This window comes from Rhinopithecus bieti, unplaced genomic scaffold (genome assembly GCF_001698545.2).
Source record: "Rhinopithecus bieti isolate Rb0 unplaced genomic scaffold, ASM169854v2 scaffold_3040, whole genome shotgun sequence".
NCBI classification, from domain to species: Eukaryota; Metazoa; Chordata; class Mammalia; order Primates; family Cercopithecidae; genus Rhinopithecus; species Rhinopithecus bieti.
Genome location: NW_016804657.1, coordinates 2868737 through 2896486, shown reverse-complemented (window position 1 = coordinate 2896486; position 27750 = coordinate 2868737). Strand labels below are relative to the sequence as shown.

Sequence of the window (27750 nt, the reverse complement as noted above, 5' to 3'; positions counted from 1 at the left end):
AGACTTTTTTAGTTCATAAGAACTGATACAGTTTTAAAAACATTTTGAAATGTAACTAAACTTATATTTCTGTAAAATATTCTATAACCATGCTATTTCCACAGTTATAAATCTGAGTTGTTTCCCAGAGATAATACAGATAATAAAATAAACCTATTGTGTGACAGGTCAAAATTTTTAAATGTTTACATATTTGTTCCATTGTTGGTGCCTCTAAACTCTTTATTTGGGCAGTCTGGCATATTCAATTTTAATTTTCTTTACTAACTGGGATTTTGGATCAAGAGAAAAGATGTTCTCTACCTCCTAGAAGGGTATTTCTCATGTTTCATCCTTGTTTTCTCCTTCAAAAGAACCAAACTAAGAAATTTGTGAAATTGCTGGTATTATTATTCATCCAGATTTTCTAAGCACTGAACTCTTCTAAGAGGGAAAGAAAGAAAATAATAAAAGTTAGGACAATGTACTTTCTTTTTTTTTTTTTTTTTTTTTTTTTAGGACAGGGTCTCACTCTCTCACCCAGGCAGGAGTGCAGTGTGCCATCTTGGCTCACTGCAACCTGGGCTCAAGTGATCCTCCCACCTCAGCCTCCCAAGTAGCTGGAACTACAGGTGTGTGCCTCCATGCTAGGCCAATTTTTAAAAATTTTTTATAGAGATGGGGTCTCACTTTGTTGCCCAGGCTGGTCTCCAACTCCTGAGCTCAAGCAATCTGTCCACATCGGCCTACCAAAATGCTGGGATTACAGGTTTGAGCCACTGTGCCCAGCCACGTCAATGTACTTTTTATTTTATGATGATGATGATGATGATGATGATGATGATGATTATTGAGACAGAGTTTGCCTCTGTTGCCCAGGATGGAGTGCAGTGGCACGATCTGGGCTCACTGCAATCTCCACCTTCCTGGCTCAAACCATATGCCCACCTCAGCCTCCCAGGTAGTTGGGACTACAATATGTACCACCATGCCTGACTAATTTTTGTATTTTTGGTAGAAACAGGATTTCACCATGTTGCCCAGGCTAGTCTCCAACTCCTGAACTCAAGTGATCCACCCACCTGGGCCTCCCAAAGTGCTGGGATTACAGGTGTGAGTCACTGCGCCTGGCTGACAATATACTTTTTAACGCATGTGTATCTCCTTTCCCCACAGTTCAATTCAGTTTTAAAGTTTGTAGAAAGCATCCTTTTGTTCCCATTAACATGTGCCTGTCAAGTATGAGGTTCACAGAAGCTCTCCCAGAATTTGTTTCACATATGTTTAATCATCTTTTTCCCCCTCGAAGTGAAAATCTCATTGCTAAAGTTTAGGACATCATGTCACTAACTGCTACTGATATATTTATTGCTTAATCATTAGCACTTAGGACACGTGGAGTGCTTAGCAGTTTTTAGAAGAGCTGTGCTTAGATATTGATATAAATCACTCATTCGAAACCCATTCTCCTAGTGATATTATAATTCACAATAGGAAACACTGATCTTTGTTTTAGAAAACATCTCTATCTTGCAGACCCAGCATAGTCCTCTAAATTTGGAGAATCATATAGCATACAGAAGAAAATTATAATATCAAAGAATAGTTTTTGGCTTTTTTCTTGGTGGAGTTTGGCTCCTTTCCCCTACCAATCAAATGAACTGAATTAGTAAGACTACATAATATATTACAATTCTAAACCAAGAGTAACTCAGACTTCAGTTAGTTCTTTATTTTTTTAAAGAGATTATACTTATATTCTCATTTATTCTTACCGGAGCCATTGGAACCTAGATTTACTGAAACCATGGGAACATTATAGATGTAAAGTTTGAGTCATCAAAGTTAAGTGATGTGCCTAAAATTACACAATTGGTAAGATAGCTTATTACTTTTAGTCATGATACATACTTTTGATTTCAATAATATATCACTTCACAGCTCTTCATAGTTTAAGTCTGTTTAATGAACGCCAATGCTTTAAAGAATGAAAGCTGTGCATGGTGGCTGACACCTGTAATCCCAGCACTTTGGGAGACTGATGTGGGAGGATTGCTTGAACCCAGGAGTTCGAGACCAGCCTGGGCAACACAGCAAGAGCTCGTAAAAATGAAAAGTAAAAATAAAAACAAATTAGCCAGGCATGATGGCGCACCCCTGTAGTTTCAGCTACTTGGAAGGCTTATTCAGGAGAATCGTCTGAGCCCAGGAGTTGGAGGTTACGGTAAGCCATGATAGCAACACCACATTCCAGCCTGGGACACAGAGCAAGACCTTGTCTTAAATAAATAGTTACATACATACATATATACATTAATTAATTACTTAAAAATAAAGAACACGGCCAGTGGTTCACGCCTGTAATCCCAGCACGTTGGGAGGCTGAGGCAAGCGGATCATGAGTTAAGAGATCGAGACCATCCTGGCCAACATGGTGAAACCCCATCTCTACTAAAAATACAAAAATTAGCCGGGCGTGGTGGCACACGCCTGTAGTCCCAGCTACTCGGGAGGCTGAGGCAGGAGAATCGCTTGAACCCGGGAGGTGGAGGTTGCCGTGAGCCAAGATCATGCCACTGCACTCCAGCCTGGCAACAGAGCAAGACTCCATCTCAAAAAATAAAATAAAATAAAGAACACACATATGCTTTTCTTTCAAACTGGTTCATTCCAATGTCATTCCTCTTACTAGTTAGCTACTTAAGAAAGAATGCCGCTTGGTCATTTACATTGCATACTCATGTTACTGCATAAAGGACTTCAGCCTCTCTAAGTGCTTAAAATGTACAATAATACTAAAGAAACAGTAAGGCCTGGTTTGTAATGATTCAGAGGGAATTTGATTCTCAAGTTACTTTTTTAAAGTTTTAATATGAAGTATAAATGTATACCTTATGTTTCAATATCAGTCTTCTTTCAAAATCAAAAGGCAAGTTTGTGAAGGATTATAGGGGAAAGATAAACTGAACATAATAAACTTTTGGTCTAAAATATCATAACCTGTAAGTTTTTTCCCTAAAGTAGGAATTTTGGGTAGCAGAGGTACTTCTAGTAATTGTATCAACAGGTAGGAAACTTGGGTGTGTTCCTTAATGCTCATGAGGCCTCAATAAAATATTGGGTTTTAATTGGGTGTTCTATCTGAATTTGATGAAATCGTAAAATTATCTTTGTTCTGTAATAACATTAAGATTGTATTAGGCCCTTCTTGACAGTAGCCAGCTTCAAGGAGAGAAATTATTTGGGATTCAATAATACTCAACAAAATTAAGAGTAGGATATTCAGAGAATGCAGAGCACATAATCACCTTCCTACCTCACTCTGTAATTTCAAGCATTCTTGAAATAAAACGTGTATGTACTGTTCAAAGTGTAGAAAAGGGCTGTGCTTCCTTTAAGCACCCTTGCAGATGACCAGTGTGACATAGAGAGAAAGATGCAGCTTAGGGGACAATTGGAGAAGGGAGCACATTCTCACACTCTTTGTTAGGAACATGCCAGCTCTTGTCTTCATTTATTCAATATGCTGGAGTCCCAGTTTCTTTCTGAAGCCAGAGTTCATGCTTTTGCTCCCAGGTAGCAGCAGCTTTACAATTAAATTTTAATCCGACAGTATTGTTAGACTCCTATCAAGAGTACAGCCACAGCTGTTCTTGGCAGGCAAATACATTGCTGGTTTTCCTTCAGTCACAGTGAGATAGAAAAATGTTCTCTGTCTAGGGTGTGGACGAAGGCACTTTACTAATCTTATGCATAATTCATCCTTGGTTGCTGGGGCAAAGTTGAAACTTTGCCCTCTGATAAAATTCAGCTGGATATTTTTTATTTATTAGACTCTGATCCCTTAAGGGGTTTAACCCTTATTGGGAGCCCAGGGATTCTAATTCGGCTAAGCCCTAGCTGTGAAGACTTTTCTAATTTGCCCTTGGTGAATTTTAGCTCTTGTAATACCACCTTTAAAAAACAAAAAACAAAAACTGCAGTAGAACATGCAGTTCGGAGAGTCCTGGATACCCTGAAAAGAGTCTTCTTTGAATGTTGGCTTATTGAATGGAAGGACTCCAATAGGGCCTGTCTTGATTTGTTTTCAAAGTTTAGATTTTTAAAGAGCCTCAGCACTTTAAAACATGGTTTTAATTGTTCTGTAACATGCTAAAATATGGTAATGATTGTTTTATAACATATAACAGGTCTTTGCATTTCAAATTCATTGGGTACCTAGGAAGTAAAAAATATAATTCCTGTTCATAAGTAACTCATAGTCTAGTGGTAGGGGGTTTGAGATGGGCATGAAGATGTGTTAGTATAAGGTAGAAGCTGTTGCCACAATAGATTAGTTCATTCTTGACTATTCATTTATTTGACTGGAAGGGACTGGTGAGTTATTTTCACATGCCTCCCATAAGACATAGTGACCCAAAAGGTCAATCTAGACTAATAGAGTATGCTTCCTTTCAGAAGAATTTATTTGGTTAGGTCAAGCAAGAACATATAGAAAGAGATATCTTTATTCCTTTTCAAATATGTGATGTGGAGTACTTTCATCTTTATACCCAGCAGCTGGAATTCACCTTTTTGTAAGCAGCGGTATTTATTATAATGTTTATAAAATAGAATTTATCAAAAAATGGAGAGCTCCACAATTCAAAATTTAAGAAATGTCTCACCTGATTCACAGAGTAATTGCCACAATGTCTTATGGCATTATGAGTGTATGAGTGTATGAGTGTAAAGCTCTACACTCATACATTTTATATTTCTCTTTTATATCCTCTCATTCCTAATAATGACAGATTAATAAGAACTAATAGCCATCCTGGTTTTCAATATGAAACAATGTGATTTCAAGTGAAGCAGAATAGAACAGTAAGAGTTAGGACCAAAATTACTTAGTTCTTTGGGCATGTAAGAGAATAGGAAAGAGCTACCCTGAATTTTCCAGAGCTCACTTGATAATGTCAAGAGCTGCATCTGGCAGTCACTGATTCTGAAAATAGGCACACATCATGTTAATTAAAAAACTAAATAAAAGGATATTGGGATAAGGCACTAAAATAAGGTTCTTTTTGCCCTTTCTTTATAGCTGGGTTTTGCTGATCAATTCTGCATTTTTGACAATTCTCCCTCTTTACAGGGAGAACCACCAGTATTATTTTCTCTTTAAGTAACTGAAAAAATATTTCTTATGTTTATTGAGCTGTCTCATTACAGTAACCGACTAGCTGGATCACTGGGGATATGACTTTGGGATATATGTTTTAAAATAGGCACAGAGGCTGAGTGCAGTGGCTGATACCTGTAATCTCAATACTTTGGGAGGCCGAGGTGGGTGGATCATCTGTGGTCAGGAGTTCGAGACCAGCGTGGCCAACATGGTGAAACCCCATCTCTACTAAACATACAAAAATTAACCTGGTGTGGTGGCACGTACCTGTAATCCCAGCTACTCAGGAGGCTGAGGCAGGAGAATTGCTTGAACCCGGGAGGCAAAGTCCACAGTGATTCAAGATCATGCCACTGCACTCCAGCCCTAATGACAGAGCGAGACTCCATCTCAAAAAATAAACAGGCACAGAACCTCTCCTTCAATTTATACAAATTAGGCATGTAATCAGTAAATATGGTAAAATGATGAAAGTATACACAGTAGAAGAGCAGGCCCAAGGCTAAATTCTAAACTACTCATGTAAACATCATAATAATACTAGAGAGTTGTAGAGTATACTGATTTAACTCAGTGTTGCAGTAGAAGAAAGGAAGAAAAACTATTTGAACAACTTGGAGGCAGAAAACTGGGGATCTGGCTTTGGAATTTACTTTATTGGTGACTGTTACTTCTGTAGCTTGTCACTCACTTCTCTGAGCTTGTCACACCTACTGGAATAAGCAGAAATTATTATTCTTTGCCTAGGTTAACAAAATATATATATCTCCAGATAGTAAGTTAGTTGCATGATGGCATCTTCTAATTCAGAGGTCTAATATGTAGCATATTGGTAAGGAGGCACATTCATATTTCTGGGTGGTAGGGAGCCCACTTTCATCCATTCATCTGCATTCCTGTTCAAACTAGCAAATGTGTCTGCTAACATTAGGTTGCCGGAAAAAAGATGTAAGTAAACCCCAGTTCCACTGAGCTCCTATGAAGGTACCACCTACTACCATAGGACTTGGTTGAAGATAATGAGCATAGTTACCTTTTTTTTTTTTTTGAACTTTATCTTTCAGATGGCATTGAGAGTAACCATCTGTTTTTTTGGCCTCAAGTTCCACAATGAATTTTTAAAAATCGCATTTTGAGCAATAACATTTCCCTGATTTGCTTAACCAGTTATACAAGTTGAGACTTCTGTCTCTATGCCTATTTTATAATAGCTTCTCTGGGAGAAGAGATGAAAAATAAGCCAGTTAGATATTTTATGAGTATTGAAATCCTTTCCATTCAGAAATGTAAATAAAACAACCAGCATGAGCAATCAGGTTATGTCAGATTCCATGGGTTTATGTTACATAGGGAAATTATAGTGCAACCTGAAACATGCTTCTTAATGAATTCATAGTGCTGTCACAGTTGAATGTAAACCCTTGAGCTTTTCTTTTGTGAAGGGTTTCAGAAATCACCCTTTATAAACTACTTAGGGGAAGGAAGAGAACTAAGATGATACTAACAAATGCTATCACTGTTTTGTGGCTGCCTCCCTTCCAGCACCAAATTTTGCCAGTTAAGTAAAGCAGAAACCTAGAATATGGCACACATTTTGGCTTATTCAATGTGCACACACACACACTCAGTGTCACACTGGGTCAGACCCACAGTTCAATACTGTGTTTCTGAAAGTGGCACCAGGGAACTGCTTTGGAAGAACAAGATTGCCCTTATGGTTTTTGTCCTCAGAAGTTAGGGAAGTTTGGTTAAGAAGTATGACAAAAGCCCCATAAGTAGCCATTTTTACTTGTAGCAAATGCAGGAAGCTAGACACCTAACTAGAGATCATGAAGTTAGAATTTGTCTCCTACTTTGGCTGCTACTTCAGCACCCAGTAGTAAATTAGAATAAAGTTCCTCATTTATTAGTGAGTTGGTTTTGTAGTCTCTAAAGCTCTTTTGCAGCTCTTCTATTCACTATGGCCTCAGATACGATAAATCTGCTAGCCACAAAAATTCAATATACCAAGTAGAATATATAGGACCAGTCAAGTTTTAAGTTTGGGAGTGAGGAAAATAAGCATGTATTTTCTATTTTAAATTATTTTCTTTTCACATTCTAATTTCTTAAGGGTTTGGCTTGATTTATGCCAAGTTCTGGGCCTGTAAGCCTACATTAATGCATCACAGTACTGGACAGGATATTTGATATCTCTTACTTACCCCAGAATCTCAAATGATAAGGAGCTGTAGTTAATGATATGTAGCATTTTGTTGAACTTTACAGTGTAGTTCTCATTTAGTCCCTGTGTCTATAACAAATGGACTCATCCTTGTGCTTTTCCATAGGTGCCCTGATGTTTACTGACATAAATCAAGATACTATGTGGCTCTATAGGGGATGCTGAACCATTTGACAGTCAAGGTGCACACAGTCACCTCACATTATTTAAGCCCTGATCTCAGCATTCTAATTTCTCTGTATTCCCCAGTGTATATAATGTGTACTTGCTTGAAATTCCTTATATATTGCTTATACATTCCTGCTTCTAAGTTTCAGCACATACCAGTTCCTTCGATTTAGAATGCCTTCTTCTGACTGCCCTCAATCAGTTCATAAAACACATAAAGCTATCTTTTAAAAATTCAACTCAAAAGTCACCTCCTGTGGAATGCCATCTCTGATTAATCTCATTAACCTAATTCCTTTATTCTCAGACTTCTGCTTCCTAGTCCATTAAACTGTTTCATTTTCTTGTAATTGTTGCTTCTGTGTATTGTCACCCAATAAGCATAATTATTCTAGGAATGATCATCTTCCTCCAGCCTCTTGTGTCTACTTATTACACACAAATATTTTGAAGGCCTATCGATGACCTTTTCAGTTTCCCCAGAGTTCCAGTTCACCTTCCTTACTGTTTCCTTTTACTTCATGGTTACATTCCTAAAGAAGCAGCGCATGTGTTCAGGGTTGGCCTCCACCTCAGCATGTGTGTGGCAGCCTGCTGAATAGATCCCTACAATTGGGAAGGAGTTAACCCTCTAGTTTGACAATCTCTGCATTCTACTTGGACACCTTCAAGAAGTAGATGTGAGACCAGGAGTAGACCTGAAAATGGGAGTAGGTAAATTTCCACAGAAAGCCAAGTTAGCTTTGTCCTTCCTTTATACACAAGACCTATGAAGCTGCTGTCATCAGCAGCTCATTCAACACTCTCCTGCTCTGCCTCTTTTCCAGGAGTCAGGGTTAGTTTAAGAAAAAGCCTCTTGCTAGAAGCCATGACCTCGTACTTTTATCCCCTCCATCTGGTGTGTGGCCTCATGGGGCTGTGCTGCTATGCAGGAGGTGAGCAATGGAATTCTTTAGATGATGACTTCTGAGCCCACATGCAGAGGCAGTTGGGGGTGGGAAGCAGGGAGAACAGTGAGAGCCAAGATCGATGGACCAAAAAGTAAAGTCTGCTTTGGGGAAGTCCTGACTATAGGTAGACTGTTTTCATGAGGTGTTCTTCCCCTAGCTCAAGCAGGGGCCCAGGTCAGGGAGCTGCAGCATCCCAGGTGTATGATTGATGAACATTGTACTTTTCCCTTCTGTCTTAACAGTTGGGGTGCAGGAGTGGGATAGGTAGCCTACGCTGTCTCTAACAGAAAACATTCCAGGATTGAACAGAAGAGTTCCCCTTGCATACATCATCTTTTGGAGCTGCTCTTACTCACTGTCTTGCACCTAAACAGAGGTCCAAATTTTGGATGGGAGAACAAAGAGAGGTTGAGAGCAGCCAAGTGTTTGATCAAGTGAAAATCTGCTGTCTGCCTCATCTCACAGGGGTTTCTCTGCAGGATTGAGACCCCTTGCCTTGGTGTACACAAGTTGCTTGCATCAGCTTGAGATCCCAGGACCTTTACCAGGCCATGGGTAGGCATCTATCTGGCTTGGCATGGGAGTTTCTTAGGACACTTATTCCCTGATCTTGCTTTCCTAACCCAGGAGTTGATAGCATTTTTAAAAGGAGTGAAATCTCAAAGAAAATTCTAATACATACTTTTTTTTTTTTTTGAGACGGAGTCTTGCTCTGTCATCCAGGCTGGAGTGCAGTGGCGCGATCTCAGCTCACTACAAGCTCTGCTTCCCGGGTTCACACCATTCTCCTGCCTCAGCCTCCTGAATAGCTGGGACTACAGGCGCCTGCCACCATGCCCGGCTAATTTTTTTGTATTTTTAATAGAGACGGGGTTTCACCATGTTAGCCAGGATGGTCTTGATTTCCTGACCTCGTGATCCGCCCACTCGGCCTCCCGAAGTGCTGGGATTACAAGCGTGAGCCGCCGTGCCCAGCCTCTAACACATACTTTCAAAGCCCAAAGCCTTAATAATTTTCTGTCATGACTGCTTCTACTGTGTCTATACACTTAGCATAATTTCCAAAGGACTAGATAAAACAAAATTTTAATGTTAATCTGAAGGGGAAAAAAGGAATAGAATTAGGAGCCAGAGTTCTTTAAATGTGGAATACTTTGTATAGTGGTCACATGGTACCGGTGGTAATAGTGGCAGAAATGGCAAAAGAGCCATTGGTTGATAAGGTTCAGGAGGGCCTAGGCTGTTCCTTTGTAAACTGTGCTCAGATATACTCTCCTGGCAGTCCTGGGGCTCCTATAAGACTTGAACATTTTGTATCAATTTCTGTTTTGAAGATGCTGGGACTCTGGCGCCCCCAACCCTGGGCATCCTCAGGCTTTGAGGAGAATACACAAGATTTGAAGTCAGAAGACCTAGGTTTGAGTTCTGGCTGAGCCACGCAGTTCATTTGACCTTGGACCAATCACCAAATTCTTCTGAACAGCATCTGTAAAGTGACAGTAACCCCTACCTCACAGGGTTGTTGTGAAGATTACGTATATGCTAAAGCATTCTGTATATGAAAAAGCTTCTTATGAACATTATTGTTATTCCTGGGGAAACCCCAGCTTGGAAGCTGTCAAAAAGGACAACTGTAGATGAAATTGTCTTCCTTTTTTCTTCATTCAGCTTAGCCTTTCTGTTTGGCCAGGGCTGCTTACAGGAGCTGTTGGGGTTGAAGTCAAGTCACCACATTTTGGCTCCTTTGGTCAAAGAGAAAGAACTCTAATGTCCAGCTGCTCCATCCATATACCCATAGAATGGAAGTGAGTAAAGGAAAATTTTAAGCCAGGATAGGTAACAGTTAGGGGGCCAATGGGAGAATGCTTGCCTTGCATTTGCAAATCCAGAATGACTAAAACATCTTAAGTAAATGAGGAATAGCCACAAAGATGCTCAGAGATAATATAAGCCATGAGTGGAAAGTGGGAAAATGAGTTTGTAAATTCCTCTCTTTTCTATCCCTTTACCTTTGAGGTCAGGGACAGGCATACAGCCCACTGGCTATTGCCCTATACCTGCCAATCACCCAAAGAAAATAATAGCTTCTGAGAAAGCTCAATTCACTGTAGCAACTGTGATATATTTACCCTAATAAAGCCACCACTTGGTCTTTTCCAGTGCTTCTCTCTTACGGAGGTCATCCCTGGAATCCAAAGCTATCCAGTTTTCTAACCCAGTTAAGAGTTTAAAACAACCACAGGTCATGAGCAGTAGGCTTGGCAGTTATACCTCATGCAGTCATAGGAGACTGTCCCATCATTCTCAGCACATTGGGTGCACATCTCACTGTCTCCAGCATGAACCAGCCTTGTGAATGTGTACAGTCTCAGCCACTCTGCTTTGGTGGCAATTCTTCACCACTGATCTCTCCTCACCATGCCCTTTCTGCATCCTTCCCCCAACCACCCACCAGAGGAGTTCTGGTCCCCAAACCAAAGAGTTGCCTGCAGGTTGGTAATGTAACTTTGTAGATATTCCTTGATTACAGCTAGACCCTATTGGTATCCTTTTTGAATTACTGGATCGAAATCTAATTGCTTTTTTTTTTAATTGTTGGGGAGAGGAGGATGAGCAGAACTCCTATGCAGCCTGAGAGAAGTTCTGTATGTGTCTATATATGTACACGTGTGTGTGTGTGTAACCTCATGGTTGTGCTCAGGCTGACAGGGAGGGCAAAGAGTGAAAAGGAACCATCTCTTTCTTGTTTTCCAACATTGCTTCAAAGATGCCCAACCCCCGTAGTAGCAGGCAGTTCCCAAGTGGAGGGTCGGGGCAGAGGCCTCCACCAAGGCCATCAATAACCAGGTGTGAGCTACAGGTCTCTGTGTAATGTGAAGCTTTCCCGTATTTCATTTCTGCACCCAGGGGGCGGCTCTGCAGGATTGCTTACGGAGAGCTCTGTGTCTGGCACCTCTCTCCACAAGGCCCAGGCGCCCAGGGTCCCACCGACCTGCCCAGGAATGCATCACATTGTTCTCTGGTGCTGTAATTTGGCTGCAGGAGCTAGGCTGAATGCCTCCCAGGGATGAGAAACATACTCTCCCTGGCGTCCTCCCTTCGCCCCAGCTAGCTTGAGCTTCTGCCCTATGACCACTGAGTGCATTTAAATAAAAACCTCAGAAAGACTGAGGGAAAAAAAATCCTAATTATCTCTCTTCTATTAAGCCATGTAGAGACTCGTGTCCTGAGTGGGTCTGAGAATTTGGCAAAGACTTAGTGGTTGGTGTTCTTGATAAGAGAAGTGAGAGAAAGGAGAAGAAATTACTCCCTGCAACAGGAAGGAATAGAAATGAAGCAGTGAGTGTTCAGAAGTTAGATCTACAAGAAGTTTTGCAGACAGACCCTCAGGGCCAGGCAATGTTTGTTTTTGTTTTTTTTAATCTAAAGCCCTTGATTTTATTTTTACAGCATCACTCTAAGGAAGAGTGTGGATTACTGCCATTATTCAGGGCTGGTAATAATAAAAGTTAGCTTTTATCTGCAGGGCTAGGTTAAGGCTGGCATTCTTACTTTTACATTAAAAAACTGGCTACAGGCTGTGCAGCTGAGGTACTTCAGTCATGTGCCTTCTCTAAAGGATTCTTAAATCCTTAAAATATATAGTATCTTTTAAGTTTGTATCTAAATAGCACTTACTGTAATGTATTATACCTAAACGCTTATTAAAAGTTAGAAGAAATGAGTACCAACAGGAAGGAATGGAAGAGAGGAGACGGACTAAGACATTGCTGATCTGAGGGACAGACCTCTATCAAATAGAGGGCTGGGAGAAGTGGTGATTAGAAGCAGTGAGGGAACTAAATGGAGCCCTGACTGCACCAAATAAAGTTCTCATTTTGCTGCCTGTTCCAAATAAATTAGTGTCTGTTTGTGTAATGCCAGACTAAATGCCAGTTGTCTAAAGCCAATCAGAATGCAGAAGCAAGCTAAGAACTAAGAGGAAAAATTAATTGCTTTGCCATCATTCCTTTTTGGGGCCATATAACCTCTGTAGTGGGGCTCAAATGGACACCATTTCTCTCATCCACCTCGCTTTTCAAACTTCTCACTCTCTGGACAGCTTGCTCTTTTCTTAACCATTTATAGGAAATTGCAAAACTTGCATCTTTATGAGCTAGAATTTGGAGCCCAAGGAAAAGCACAGAGTAGCATGAGATGCCAGAAGAGGCCCATTTCCTTCCACAGGAATGAGAACCAAAAACCAAAAAATAGATAATAGGGCATAGGTAGATTTAAGTCAGGTTGACTTCCCATGGAAGGCCTATGCCATTGTTTATGTGGTAACCTGCATGTTCTTGTGAGAACAGGGGCTGGCTAGGACCTGAGTCTTTCCCCAGCAGCTTGGCATATAATATAAGGCAGCCTCCTCTGGTAAATTCATTCAGCCCTGTTGTTGAGTTCAGACTAACCATGACCCCCTTACCTCTCCACTACCCCAAAGCTTTCCTCAAGATGTCAGCTCTTCTCTTCCCCTCCCATTTCCCCCTCCTTAATCCCACCATTGGCTCATCAGTTATCCAGTTGACTCCACTCTGAAGGAAGACATTCTCTTGGCCTGACTCACTCAGGCCCATTTCTCCACAGGCATCCCCTTACCGCAGACCACAAGGGCCCTAACTAGCTCATGTTTTGTGTTAATGGATGTGAAACCGGAGCAAATCCCCTCACCAAAAGAAAAACCACCCTAAACTCTCCCACACAGGTCTCAGCAGGTTACACAAATATTAGTCCTATCATCCAAATAAATCTGCCCCGTGGCCCAGAGCTATGGCTCCCCCAGCCTCCTGCTGCCTGTGCAGAGTAAAGCTGCTTCAAAAACATATGAGGACCCCAAGGGATGTTGGAGAGGAACTTGGGAAAGACAGGGGCCTATATCCAGAATTCTTTATGCAGGCCCCTTAATCTACAGACTTTTATTAATACTTTATAGTCCTAAAGAAGGACTGTTCCTAGAGAAGTCATGATGGGCTAGACCAGCCAGGAGCTTTGGTGAAGAGGATCTGTGGGCTGGAGTTTGGAGCATAATTAAAACTCAGTATCTGACAGCTGGGCACAGTGGCTTGCGCTTATATGCCCAGCACTTTGGAAGGCTGCAGTGGGAGGATTGCTTGAGACCAAGAATTCAAGACCAGCCTGGGCAAAATAGCTCCATCTCTGATAACTGTGTTTAAATTAGCTGGGCATGATGGCATGTCCCTGTAGTCCCAGCTAATGGGGAGGCTGAGGTGAGAGGATTGCTTGAGTTTGGGAATTTGAGGCTGTAGTGAGCCATGATCATGCTAGTGCACTCCAGCCTGGGCAACAAAGCGAGACCCTATCTCTAAAAGAAAAAAAAAAAAAGAAAGAAAGAAATAAAAAGAAAAAAAAGAACAGGTACGTATCCTCATTTTACGGATGGGAAAATAGAAGCTCAGAAAATTTAGCTACCTTGCTCAAAATATCAAAAGCAAGTGGCACAGCTGTGATTTTTAACCCATGTCTGTCATAACTGCAAATTTCTATACCACTCTGCTGCTTTAAGATATCAACAGGCAAAAAATAACCACTGCCCAAATCACATAAAAATAGGACATCAAGGTTTTGGGGACTTCATGTCCTACCCTCCAGCTTACTAAGCCTGCTATCTCTGGAGATTCCACTATTGCAAACCTAGTTAGGCAATGGGTAATAGCATAGAAGAAACCCTCCTCTATTTAAGCCGAATGCGGACTGAACAATAATAATCACCAGGACTTGGAGAGTCACTAAATAAAGATTTGTTGAGTAAATGGAGGAAGGCTGCCTTCTGTGTATCATTTTGGCCCCCACCCGTAGCACTCCTTCCCACTGTAGCCACTGACTCCTGCTCCCAGCTTCAAAGGCTAGGATCCTCTCATAAAGAATTACCAAAGCCAGAGATCCCTACCTTCCTAATATGTACTTATGCCTCATGTGGGCCCTTGAGATCAGACCTGCTTTCCTGCTCTCCCACCATCCATGAGTTGCCTATCTTTTACTCCGTGTTTCCCCAAATCTGGCTAACCTACAGAGTAATGCATGGAAAAAAAAAAAAAAAAAACACAAGGCCTGGCCAGACTTACTATATTACTGTATCCTAGGAGTGTTCTAGGGTGTTCTAATGATCTGTTAAGCATGGGAACCACTGCATTCCACCTCGGTTTGAACAGGCAGCAATTAAGCAAAAGAGGCAGTGCTGTCCAATATAGGTTGAGAATTGTAGAGAGAAAAAGACAGAATGAATGTGTATTTGTATAGTTATGATTCTTTTTCTTCTACAAAACACAGCAGTTTATAAACATATGAGCATGTGAATGGAACCTTGTCCACTATGGCTCTCAATAATAGAATGTGGTAGCCTAAGATTTTCTTTTGGGGTACCAGGTAGTTCTGCTCAAACTGACTTCAGAGAATGGGCATGTCGTTCATCTTTGTCCCATCTAACTTTGGCCAGGTAGAAACAAAAAGAAGCTCTCTACAGGTACCCTTCCTCTTGCACACCAAGGAAGTATCAGGAAGCTGGTGCAAAGGAAAGAAAAAAGGAGCCTGAACTACATACTTTAGTGCAACTCATTTCACTCTAAAGACCCTCTATCTCTTCTACTCTTCCTTCAAATCTCCAGAGTGGGAAATCAGGGAGCTTGCTCAGTTTCTTATATCCCCTGACAACTCCTTCCCAGGGCTAAGGAACCAGCCAGGACACCACGGTGCCTATGGATTACTCTCTACATCCTTAAATAGAAGCTGTAGCAGCCCAGAGTGGAGGGTGGAGGAAGGTGTGCATGCAAGGATCTTGTGCTTTTGAGTTGAGAGGCTTGAATTGGAGGGATGAGTGAGGTATCTGTGTTCAGGTCTGGTCCAGCCACTCTGCCTTCTTGGGGGCCTTGCAAGTATGGACATCCACAGTATTTCTGCATTCCTTGCACCGTACAGCACAGCACCAGTGGAATTTGCACTCACACTGGGTAACACGGGTGACTCGAGTTGTGTCATACCCTCGACCACAGCACATGATTTCACAACCGTCTGTTCCTTTTGATGTCTTGCTGCAGACACGGCCTGCAGTGCCTAGGGAACCTGGGTTGGGGAAGAGAGGGAGTGAGAACAAAGTTATCTCTTCAGCTGCCCTGGATACCCTTAACCCACATTCTCAGAAGGAAGACATAAAGAATCACTTTTTTGGGCTGGGCACAGTGGCTCACTCATGCCTGTAATCCCAGCACTTTGGAAGTCCAAGGCAGGAGGAATGCTTGAGTCCAGGAGTTCAAGACCAGCCTGGGAAACATAGCAAGCCCTGCCTCCACAAAAACTTAAAAAATTAGCCAGGTGCCGTGGGCATGAGCCTATAGTCCCAGCTACTCAGGAGGCTGAGGTGGGAGTAACACTTGAGGCTGGGAGGTCGAGGCTGCAGTGAGCCGAGATTGTACCACTGCACTCTAGCCTAGGTGACAGTGAAACTCTGTCTCCAAAAAAAAAAAAAGCATGGGCTCTGACATCATATTGTCTGGATTCAAATCCCAGTTCTACCACTCTTAGTTGTGTGATTTAGTCAAAATGAAACATTAACTTAGTTTCTCATATGAAAATAAGCACAATAATAGATTGTTAAATATAATCTCTGTTCATCTGAAGAGGTGAACTGATTACCATGACTGGCTGCAGGCATATTCCTAAGTAATATCCCTTGTATTATTATTATTATTATTATTATTATTATCCCTAAGCATTATCCCTTCCCCTTACAGTGGAAACTCTAGGATAGGGATCATGTTTTCCCCATGCATAGGGAATGCTTAGAACCTCATTCTGACCGATTTTAGCAAAAGAGATCCTGCCAACAGATCATAAAATCAATAGACTTTTGGATGAGTTGGGCCCATCAGAGCATCTACTCCAACCTTTTCCATGGTTAACAAGGATCCAGAGATGGGAAAGTAACTAGCCTAGGTTCAAAATGGAGAATAGATTAACTGATTTCTACAGCATTAGTCTCCACATGCCACTGGGATAGGGGAGGAAAATGCTAGAACTTCTATGTTTTTTTTATCTCATCAATTTAAAATATTGATGTATGTTTTCTTACATACATATTCATATAGTGGAACACAGATATAAATATACATATAATGGAGATATATGCTCAAATTGTTTTAATGATAGGAGTAAAGGATCCAGAATGTTAGGAGACCACTGCTCTGGAATGTGGGCTGACTAGGTCTACTGTATATGTTAGTCTCCTAACTCCAAGGGCTGGGTCTTAAGTCCTCTTGGGCACCAAAAACCCCTTCTACACTGTGGAGCTGTGCTGTCCAGGGTAGCAGCCACTAGTCACATATGGTCTTTTACATCTAAATTAATGAAAATTAAGTAAACTAAAAAATTTAGCTCCTCAGTCACACTAGTTATATCCCAAGTACTCAGTAATCACATGTGGCTAGTTGCTACTGTATTGGACAACACAGATAGGAAAACATTTCTATCACCACAGAAACTTCCATTGGACTCTACTGCTTTGGAGGGAATTCCTGGCTCCATATTCTTTCTGGGATGACTTATATTCTTTTAATTCCAGGCCCCACTTTGGGTTTTAGGAGGCCTAATTTTATGCCTCTGAGAAAAACCAACACACATTTGACTTATCCTCCCTCCTAACTCCAAAGTTCCTTCCCTAAAGGTGTATTTTCAGTATGGTAGGGTAGGCTTACACCTCAGATATTATGGAATTATTTCTAGGTATCCAGAGAGTAACCCTCTGAATTAGACCAACTGGGAGGAAAGTATACTTAGTGGCAGGAAATCACTGGGAAAATCAGGAGGACTCCAACTTTTTTTCTTCTAGCACCCTACAAGGTATACAGACTACTTTCTTCATTAATTGCATAGAGCCCCTTCCTGTTTCTGTGCCCAGTTTTACTCCAAGCCACTTGACTCTTCCAGGAATGACAGTGATGGGTGAAAACAGTACCGAAGATAACTGAGGTTTTTTGACTCCATTTCACCCAAGTCCTGACTGCTGAGCCTGTAGAAAAGAGCCTGGGAGCCCCATGACAATAACCAGAGGAGAAGAGTTCTGCTGCATTGCATGCTCCTAGTTTAACCTATCTGAACCCGAAATGTGAGCCAGGATGGTAACTTTCATTCCCTTGGGGAAAAACCATATCACCTTCCAGCACCTCCAAGAATCCCACCGCAAATACCTCGAACAGACTGAAAAACAACCATTTGCAGCTTTACCTGCCTTTGGTAGGGATCTCTCCTTCGTTTCTTTTTCAGCTCTGTTTCAGAATCTTCAATGGCAGGACACTGGATAAAACCTTTCAAGGACATCTTTCTAGCTATAATCTCCCTTACAGGGAACTTTTACCCAGCAGATTGGTCTGTTCTCTGTCCCTGGAACAGTCATGTGCTTTCCCACCTACTACTCTGATAAGAAATTGCCCACTCTTCGCTCAAGCCATCCAGACACTCCCTATGCTTCAAGGAGCAGCTTAAATTCTACAGTTTCGGCCGGGCGTGGTGGCTCATGCCTGTAATCCCAGCACTTTGGGAGGTCGAGACAGCAGGGCCGGATCACGTAATGGTCAGGAGATCGGAGACCATCCTGGCTAATACGGCGAAAACCTCCGTCTCTACCTAAAAAATACCTAAAAACTAAGCCGGTTTTGCGAGGTTTGGGCGTGCGCCTGTAGTTCCCAGTATCTCGGGATGCTCTGAGTTGCAGGAGATATGGCGTCAAGCCCGGGAGGTTCAGTAGCTGCAGTGAGCTGAGATCCAGCCAACTGCATCCAGCCCTGGGCGACTGAGCGAGACTTGCCGTCTCCAAAAAAAAAAAAAAAAGAAAAAAAAAAAAAAAAAAAAAAAAAAAAAAATTCTACAGTTTCTTTTTTTTCCCTACATTTTCAAATAAACTTTTACTGATTTCTCCAATCAACTCTCTTTGCATTTGTCTACCCATTATGTCTCATTTCTTTAAGTAGATTGCAAACAGCCAAAGGGTTAGGGCTGCATCTTATGTTTCTGTGTAGCCCACACATTGCTTAAAACTGAAAACAGGTAACTAAATTAAACATTCCCTGAATAATGCCCACTGTATCCCAGATGCTGGGATACAAAGGAGTGATGCATGACCTCAGGCCCCAAGGAGCGGAGTGACCTCCTCTCTACTTGGGCAGCACTGGGCCTGGTGGACTGAGGCATAAGTCAACAATCTCATGAGCAGGTGTTTATGTGGGGAGGAAACTGCCTCCTCCCACAGCACCCCCTTCCCTAACTCCTGAGACCGAACAGACCATGATTAACCAGGAGTGCCTGCACTAAGAACTGGGACTCCATGTCCCTGCCTGCCTTCCTTACTCACCTGCAGCCTTGTCCAAGACACAGTAATCTGGGGAGTTGTCAAAGTAGACAAGATCAGTTCGGGTGGCACGGCGATAGCCTTGGCGGGCTGCGGTGAAATTGGCACCATCCTGCGTGGCCATCACCTGCACAGCCCCATCATAGCGCCGCCGCAGGTAATCACCTGTGCGGCGGAAATCTGAGAGCGCACGCCAGCAGGTGCGCAGAGTACAGGAACCACTCACGCCATGGCACTTACACTCCAGCTTCAGAAACCGCCGCACAGCCTGGTGGGGGGAAGGCAGTTAAGGGAGAGGTAGCTGGTCAGGGCACATTTTAGTCATCTCTAGGGTCAAAAGGATGAGTGCTCTGAGATAGGCTGGACCTGGCCCTGGCTGGCTGACTGAGCTCTTGGTTGTTCTCTCCCACATCAGATCCCACCCATTCTTCCCGATCGAGTTCAAGAAACTCTTTTTCCAGTAAATCTTCCTGGACCAACAGTGCTTTCCTTTTCATGACAGCCCACTGAACTTTAGAGCCACAGGATTCTGTTCACGATAACAGTTTGCTTGCATATCCTCTACTTTTCACATTTTAGAATGCCAGGTACCATGCCTTCTACTTTAGTAGTATGCCATTTTCCGGCATAGTGCTAGGCACATAGAAGGTGTTCAAATACCAGGGAATTGACTAGAACAACCTCTTATCCTCTCAGTCTTTATGAAAGCAGTTCTTTCCCTTCTTAAAAAGTTACTTCTTTTCTCCACCTTTTCCTACTTTCCACCTGTGTGAAGACTCTTCAGGCACCTGGTTGACCCTAGGCATTCCCAATCTCCCTTGCATTTAGTGCTCCTGTCCCAGGATGTTGGGGCTTCTGGAAGTGACCCAGAAGCCTTCAGCTCTTCCACTTTCACATTTATTTAGTCCATAGTCACACATACTGGTCACCCCCAGCAAATATGAGTGTACTTACACAGACATGAGTACTGACCGTGCGACCACAGCGGTTATTATGTAAGTTCATGAGGGCCCGGGCATCCTTAAGCCTCTTCTCCTTGGCATCCACGAAGGCCTTGGCAAAACGGACACCATAATGGATGTTGTCACTGCAGCCACCCCAGTCAAAGTCCCCACGCTGGTCATGGTGTCGGCCACGGGTGTAGGGGTCACAGCTGCACACACTCAGTTCACCCTGGCTACAGGCACGAGTAATAGCATGGACTACCCCTGCTGATGAGATGGCATATACAAAAGCTGCTTCTCGGCTACCTAGAGAGAGAATTGTAGAGGTGTGCTTCAGGAAGGAGGCCCATGTCTGGCCCCTTCTTCAGCCCATACAACCTCTGACTCTGAAACCTCTTCCCTCCTTTTCTTTCGCAGAGTCACCCCTACACCCCCTTTATTCAAGGTGCCTTTCATTTCCAAGAGCATTCCCCAGAGTATCTGACCTCTACCCCTCAGCCTTCACTACTCTCTATCCACTTCTTTGTATATCTGACCTTCTGAGCTGACCTATACTCTTGTTTCCTGCCAAATTCCCTGTGTCCATCCATTGAAAAGTCTCCTGGTGAATCATCCCCTCCCACTGAGTGCCAGCCCTGGCTCAGCTAAGCCTGCCTTAGTCCACATTCCAGGCCTTTTCAGGCCCACTCTGCTGGACAGTTCCCCCACAATGGAGACCCCAGCCCAGGGGTCAGCCTGTTTAGAGATGCATGCTACCTTCCCTTGCCTGCTTGCTCTCCCTCCCTGCTCTTGGAGACTGATGAATGATCACCCCTGTATGCCTGACACCTCCAGATTCCCATCTTGTTCCCTTTCTCCTAGTTTACTGTCTAGCTCTATTTATCTTTTTTGCTGAGCTGAGGCCAAGCCACTGACTCTCCAAATATTTACATATCACCTTTCTGTTTATCTCTTGTTCCCATTACTGTAGTGCTGGGAGTGTTGGGGAGACGATAGTGATGGTGGTGTTAAGAACAGAGGCCCTATGGTAGACCTCAGCCTTACAGTACATGGTAGCCTCCCAAGCTGGGGATTGGAGAGGACAAGGAAAATGAGGGAGAAAGATGGAGGTTCTAGGGAATGTTTTACCTTGGTCTTGTCCCAGAGCACTAGGATTTAGAGGAGCCCCTGTCTACAAATCTAAGGTGCTAAGAGTCTGTTCCCAATTATATCCTGGGCTCTGCCCACAATTCTTCCTCCGATTATGAAACAGTGTGTGGGAGAGGAGAGGGGAGATCTTGCCTACGCTTCCCACTCACCACCCCCAGCACAGAAACAGAAGGAGTTGACACAGAATGGAAGAGGCCCCTACTTCTGAGCATGACACGGCCAAAGACAGTGTGGTCCCGGTCCAGGGTGGTACAGTTCCAGCGGTGGTGGCGGAATTGGTGCTGACACTCTCGGATCCATTCTCGGGCACCCTCGCCCACTGAACGCATGATGTCTGGGTAACGCTGGCACAGCTGCCGCTGCCGGCTCACCAAACCAGGGATATTGTCACAGATCACTCGTGCCCCCAGTGCCCCAATGTACCTGCAAGGTGGAGAGGGCCCTGTCAGAACATCCCAGCCCTTTTTCTGCATTGGAAGGGAATAAGGAAGGGGTACGTTTAGCATCCAGACCTTGAAGAGATTCTATCCCCTCTCCCTAACCTACATTCCATAAAGCTGATGAGTAGAACCATTTCCCACAGTTCCGAAGAAGTATTAATAGTTATACAGTTGCAGAGAGAGTAATTGAGTGGCCTCCCACCATCACCAGTTCCCCAGCCAAAGGCCAAAGTGACACACACTCCCAGAACACAGGCTAGGCATGTGTCACATACACAGAAGCTGTGGGCATGTCACACAAACTCATTGTCTGTTTATTTAATAAACATTAAGAGCTTCATGGAAACATAAACGAACAAAATAAGGGTCTGAGACAACACTCTTATGCTCCCATTAACAGGGGTGTCCTGCATGGCTGGTCCACGAAGATACGGTTTGACAGCAGGGGGATGGTGACAGGGAGGGGCTCGTGGGAAGAGACATAGTGAGCAATTGAGTAATGTTTACAGCTCTAGTCAGATCCGTGGAGCTAAAAAAATTCTCATTCCCAATTGTGAGGTCTGGGGAGGAAGATCCCACCCTCTACTCTCCTCCTCAAACCCTTTATTTCCAGGCCCCAGGGCCTTTCTTAACTAATGAACCTTTAAAACCATCTTCCCCAACCTGGATGGAACTGCATGGACTATTTGCAGTGGGAAGCCAAAGGCCAAGATAAGTAAGAGGGTGACTCTCCCCACACTCCAGTCTCCAGTCTGTCCAATATGAACAATTAAAAGAAGGTCAATTGAGATGGGCTACTGAAGAATAGGTGGTTTGCTGGAGTCATTATTGTTTCTCAAGGCAATATTTTCTCTTCACTCAGTTTTGACCCTGGATCCCACCACAAGCCTCAGGAAGAATATTTCAGAGAGAAAACAGGAGTATATCACCCATTTTCCCCAAAAGGCCACCAAATGAGATCTGACCCATTCGCCCACTTCCTTCAGCTCAACAGCCCAGCTCCATTCTCATTCTCTTTCTCTCCCTTTAACCCCATAGCACCTTCCTTGATTTGCTGGGAACTTTCTATTCTCCTGTCCGGAACGCATCAAAGGGCTGCCCTCCCTCCCCTTTTTGAACAGGTGGGGGCCATGGAGAGCAATTGCTACTGCAGACAGAAAAGACTTGGTTTGAGCTATGAATGAGCCTGTGGTTTGGGAACGGCCCCAAAATGGGCCTAGAAGTGGGTGAGGAGAAGGGAGGGCAGCTGGTGTGGGGAGGGGAAAAGCTAGACTGCCCTGGGCTCTGTGTCCCCCCTTACCACCCCCCCGCATTCCCACAGCCAGCCCTCACCCACAGACTGGATCACCACTGGTGACACCAACTCAAACAAACAGAAGGAGGGCTGATGCTTGCCTCTTCGGGAACTCAGCAGGGCTGATGGGGCCCATCTGTCCCGGGGAAGGGGTGAGAGGGCTGGCCCTCCCCTAACAAATCCCATGGAATCAGCGTCCCCAGCACTGTCCATCAGGGCAACAGCTTCCAGGAACAAACAAAATAAACACCCCAGACAGGGCCAGGCCGGAAAGGGCTGCCTGACGCACAGCCCAGAGTTACACCCACTGCTGTGGTGCTTTGTTTGGAGAATCAAGACCGTTGGAGTTGGAGCTTGTCCCTGTCTCACCACTGTTCAGCTTCCCTAATTCAGCCCAAGTACTGCTCTAGGCAATGGGTGTTTTTTTTTTTTTTTTTTTTACTGGGGCTTGGGTGAGGAGGGTTGGATGGGAATGACAGACCAATAACCCAGCCCTCGTGAGACAGTCTGGAGTGGGGCAGGCCAAACTCAGGCAAAAAGTCCTTCTTGTGGTCTGACTTAAGTCTATTCTGCTGCAGCCCACATAGGTCCTTTTAATTACATCCTCACTGAGTGTGGGAACATCTGTTCAGTATCTAAGATGGGAAGATAATTAAGTGTCTCTATTACCACCCTTACTCCACTATGTAACGGCCTCAAGACACCACAGAGCAAGGCGCTTGCTTGCTCTCCAGTAGTCAGCCCCTTGTAGTTAGTGTAGGAGGCCTCCAATAAAGCTGAGCCTAGAGGCTAACCCCATCTTCCTCTCAGTTCAACACCAGACTGCAAAATGCCTACCATGTGCCAAGCACTGAGCTCAGATGTTAGCGATACAAAGATATTTAAGGCATCTCCCACCTCATGGTCTGGTAGAGTGTTAGATGCCCTGACTCTAGCTTTGTTTTTTCCTCCTGGAAGTTCTTCACTTCCTTCCCAGCTTCCTGCCCCAGAATGCTTCTCTTCACCTGCTTTTGGACAATTCACATCCCTTCATTTGACAAAGTGAAGCACACACTACTCTAGCCCCTTGCTACTCAAAGCGTGGTCCCCAGAACAGCAGTATCTGTATCATCTGGGGATTTGTTAGAAACGCACACACTCAGGCCCCACCCAAGGCCTACCGTATCAGAATCTGCATTTCACCAAGATCCCCACATGGTTTGGATGCACTGCTCCACAGAGGCAGGGATTTTTGTCAGTTTTGTTCACTTCAGTATCCCCAGTACTGAGAACAGTGCCTGACACATAGTAGGTATGCAATCACTATAATAAACACCTAACTGTTCTGATTTATCCCCAACTCCCTTCTCCCTCTAGTCAGCCATAGACTCCCATTTCCATCACAGCTTTACTTGTCAACAGTTGCCAGCCTATCTGCAGATGTTTTATGTTTGTATATTAAAGACACAAATGGGCCAAGGATCCACTTTTTTTTCTTTCCTCCTTTCGTGTACAGCCCCTAGTGTACATGGTTCAGCCCACCACATATAGGACTTTGAACAAAGGGATAACACTATTAGCCTCCATGAATCTGCTCTTAATGCCTCACTTTCATTTGTGAAATAAGGATGATAATTACAGAACTTATCTCACTGGATTATTTCAGATTGACAAAGATCATGCTCATAAGGTGTTTGGCCATAATGCCTGAAGCTCAGTGAGGGCTTATTAAAAGCAACTGCTGTTGGTAACAGTAATGCTAACAATATGGCACCACTTTGTGTTTCTCTCCCTTTGTGAGCCTATGAACACAATCCTGTTCTCGTGATTCCCTACATCCAACACCCTACAGAATGCAAAATGGAATAGGAAAGCCCATGCCGGAACCCCCCTATTTCTTGCTCTGTTTAGGATAGATAGAGGGAGGGCAGTGGTTAGAGAGTAATGGGAAGAATCTCAAGCTATAAGAAAAATCCAACTAATAACTGGTGAAAATGATGGCCTTCTGCTCCAGAGTGGAACACGGACATACCAGAGTCAACAGGCATTTCTCTTCCACGGGTTGTACAGAACATCAGTCTTGCTGGTTTTTTCCTAAGAGAAAAGCTTGGGGGCTTAGCCTGCCTTTAGAAGGTAGCTTTTCACCTTATCCCACAAGTGGTGATCACTGAGGCAGGTATCTGGGCCTGTAACTATGACAGGTGTAGAGCAAGGAGGCTGAAACAACCTCTGTACGCACTTCCCAACCTGGCCCTGTTGCAGCCTTCCTCCTTTTCACAGTGGCTGCTAAGTCACTCTGTGTGTCACCTCCCTCCCTCCCTAGCTCTTTCACCCAGGAAATTTTTCCAGAATCTTTAATATGAACCACATCAGGGGAGGGTAGTAGAGGGAGAAAGGAAAAGGGAGAGGGAGTAGTCAAGGGTACAAAATGGGGACTAGGAAAACCCTCATTTGGGTCTTTAGGAACCGCTGCCAGGATGCTGAAATTACCAGAGTGACACTTCCTCACCCAAACACCAATTGGTCCCCAAGACTACATCCCAAACTGGTAAGAAGCAATCAAGAGTCCCAAAAAGCAAACTGCCATCTGGGCCAGATAAAGATGGGCAGTGGTCACTTCATGTTATCTCAACAAAGACCCTAAAGATGCCAAGTCCCCAGCCAGACCAAGCTCATGAAGGCAAAAGGTGGCTTTGATCTCACTCAAAACTTTGAAAGGTTTTCTCATCCCCTTCTCCTCTTTCCCTTTCTAAAAGAATGTTTCAAGCCAGATGTAAGATATAGGCCTCTCTGTTCCCCCATCCAGAACCCCCCCTCCCAGCCTTCCCCAACACTGCAGAGATTAAAAAAAAAATCCAAAAGAGAGATTTTTCTGAAACAGGAAAACAGGGAGTGGGGGTTGGGATGAGGAGAGACGCATCTTGAAATGATAGGAATCTGCAGCCCAAGCTGGCGGCCCCTCGGCCAGCTACCCCTCACCCTTCAGCCAAGATTCCAAGTCAAGAGAAGAAAAGCCACAGGGTGCAAGGGGAGAAGAGACCACACTTGGGGGAGGGGGGCTTACACGGGAAGAAGAACGGAGTAAGGAAAGGAAGGGGGGCACTGCATGGTGGAGAGGGGCAATAGTCCGGTCCAACAGGCCAGTTTGATTGCGGGGTGAAGAGGAAAGACTGAGTCTTTTCTAGGTTCAACTCTCCCTGCCTTGCCCTCTCCCCAGGGTGGGGAAGAAGAGAAAGCAGCTCCTTCTCCTACGGGAAGGTGATGAGTGCCATCCAAGGAATAGTGGGCAGGGAGGATTCTAAAAAGAACAGACACCAGACATCCAGTGGATCTGTAATGCCTTTTTGCCTCATCTGCCCTCTTGTGAAGTGTCTGGAGTCTAGGGCCTGCAAGAAATCTGGGGAGGGGTTCTTTTAGTACCTTTGGACTCCGCAGCCCTCTGGCTCTTGGAGGGGAGAAGTGGGAGATAGGAAAGAATAGGAAGAAGGGAAGGAGACAAATTTCCCAAGTGACATCCTCAAAACGGTGGTCGAAGACAAACGCCTAGATAATGCAAACCCATGCATTTTGTTTTAATTGTGGGAGTTAATGGGGTAAATTTTGCCTCGATTCCATTTCTAAGCCTCGGCTGGGTGCTGCTGCCTCACCAAAGCCTTCCTGTGGTATGGGTGGGCTAGACTAGCGAGCTGCCCCTTTCTCCACCTCTAAGAGGGCGACCTTAGACGTTCGGGGCCTTGGCGAAGCTATTGCAGCCCCTGGAAGGTCATTGGTTCCTTGAACTCACCCTGAGGGAAACTCGGAAGGTAGCTTCCGCCCTAAGGAGCTTGAGCTGAAATAGAGGAGGTACAGCCCATGGAGGCCTAAGGAGCCGCGACCACCGGGCGTCCTGGCTCCGAATGCCCCGTGCCTTTCTCACCAGGCGTGTAAGACGCGGCGTCTCACCCTCCCGCCACCCCGGGACTTCAGATTTCAGTGACAGTCCTGCCCGAATGTTCTCCAACTCCGTCGAAGCGACAGCCTGGTCCAGTGAGCAGCCAGTCCCTCCAGGCGCCTCCGGGCCTCTCCTATCAAGCGCCTCTCCCGCCCAGCCTAAGAGCCCCACTTACCACCAGGACGTGTCTACGCGGGCCGGCAGCGTCAGCAGCAGCAGGAGCAGAAGGCAGGCAAGACCTAGGCGGGCCGAAGCCCGGGAGCCGTCGGGGACCGCAGGCGAGGGCACAGGGACCGGGGCGCGGGCGCGCCGAAGCGGGAGCTGCGCAGCTTCCTCCGCACCACCCGGTCTCAGCATAGCTCCCCGAAGACTCCCGCCGCGCAGCCCGGGGGGGCGTGGACGGGGCACCTTCTAGGGGTACTCACGCTGCTCCTACCTCATACCCCTGGGGGGCCATGGAGTTCGCCGGCGGCTGGGGACCTAGGGTCACCTGGGGTCCAGAGCCCGGGAGCAGGGTCCCAGAGAGGGGCGCAAGTTGCAGTGTCCGGAAGACGACGACGGCGCGCCGAACCCGGGGTCTGGGGCCCGCTGCCTGAGCACCGCGTGCGATGTCAGGGGGTCTGCGGCGCAGAAGGGAGCTGCGGGCCTAGTGTGCGGACAGCCCCTTCGGCCGCGGGCTCTCATTGGACGGGGCGGGGCGGGGCCGAGGCCGGGGACACGCGCGGCCCTTAGGGCGGCTCCGCCCGCGCCAACCCCGGGGCGCTCCGCGGCACCCTAGGTGTAGCGGCCGCCTCCGCCCCTCGGGGCTCCAGCGCGCCACTGCACCGCTCCCCCACCTGCTTCCGCGCGCTGCGACGGGGCGCCGCGGCTCCCTCCTGCGCCCGGAGCGCCCAGTCCCTGCCGACACCGCGCCACCGGGTCCTAGCGCCGTTCAATCGGCAGACCCACTTCTGTGGGTGACGGCCAGGCTGGCGGAGCGGGAAGGGGATGCGGGCACTTCCCTCCTGTCCCCAACCTACAGTGACACTGGCGCTGAGCACGGAGGATGCACTCATTTCCTCCATCCTTGCGCTTCTGTGAAATGGGTGGAGTCCCTGCCACCGGGAGTTGGGGGTCTTGACTACCTTTTCAACAC

The 27750-nt window shown here is 45.1% G+C and overlaps 2 protein-coding genes across 20 annotated transcripts in view; one reads left to right on the top strand and one right to left on the bottom strand.

Annotated features, from left to right (window-relative positions):
* The window catches only part of ST7L (suppression of tumorigenicity 7 like), a 106301-nt gene extending 88225 nt beyond the window's left edge, over positions 1-18076 (top strand). For 12 of the 19 annotated variants that reach the window (XM_017869706.1, XM_017869718.1, XM_017869703.1 and 9 more), the window contains one exon: positions 9820-10641. In XM_017869706.1, coding sequence (XP_017725195.1) covers positions 9820-9918 — 99 coding nt within the window. In that variant the 3' untranslated portion in view covers positions 9919-10641. Of the gene's footprint in view, positions 1-7473; positions 9200-9819; positions 12381-17461 lie in introns of those variants that run through there. The other 7 variants (XM_017869705.1, XM_017869697.1, XM_017869698.1 and 4 more) reach the window with 3 other exon arrangements.
* On the bottom strand, positions 12783-27487 carry WNT2B (Wnt family member 2B). Its single transcript, XM_017869719.1, has 5 exons — positions 26791-27487; positions 21174-21394; positions 19851-20128; positions 18882-19146; positions 12783-15601 (listed from the first exon to the last, which is right to left on the bottom strand). Exons 1-5 carry the CDS (start codon positions 26970-26972, stop codon positions 15372-15374), a joined length of 1176 nt encoding a protein of 391 aa, XP_017725208.1. The 5' UTR covers positions 26973-27487; the 3' UTR covers positions 12783-15371.
* Between the last annotated feature and the right edge of the window lie 263 nt (positions 27488-27750).

Bases quoted from the DNA above. Each gene is read 5' to 3' on its own strand.
- WNT2B (XM_017869719.1), bottom strand. From the start codon at position 26,972: ATGCTGAGACCGGGTGGTGCGGAGGAAGCTGCGCAGCTCCCGCTTCGG. The intron at 20,129-21,173 runs GTAGGGGCCTCT...TTCTCTCTCTAG, and splicing joins TGGCCGTGTCATGCTCAGAA to GTAGCCGAGAAGCAGCTTTT. The intron at 19,147-19,850 runs GTCAGTACTCAT...TCCCCCCACCAG, and splicing joins ATAACCGCTGTGGTCGCACG to GCTGTGCGGCGGTTTCTGAA.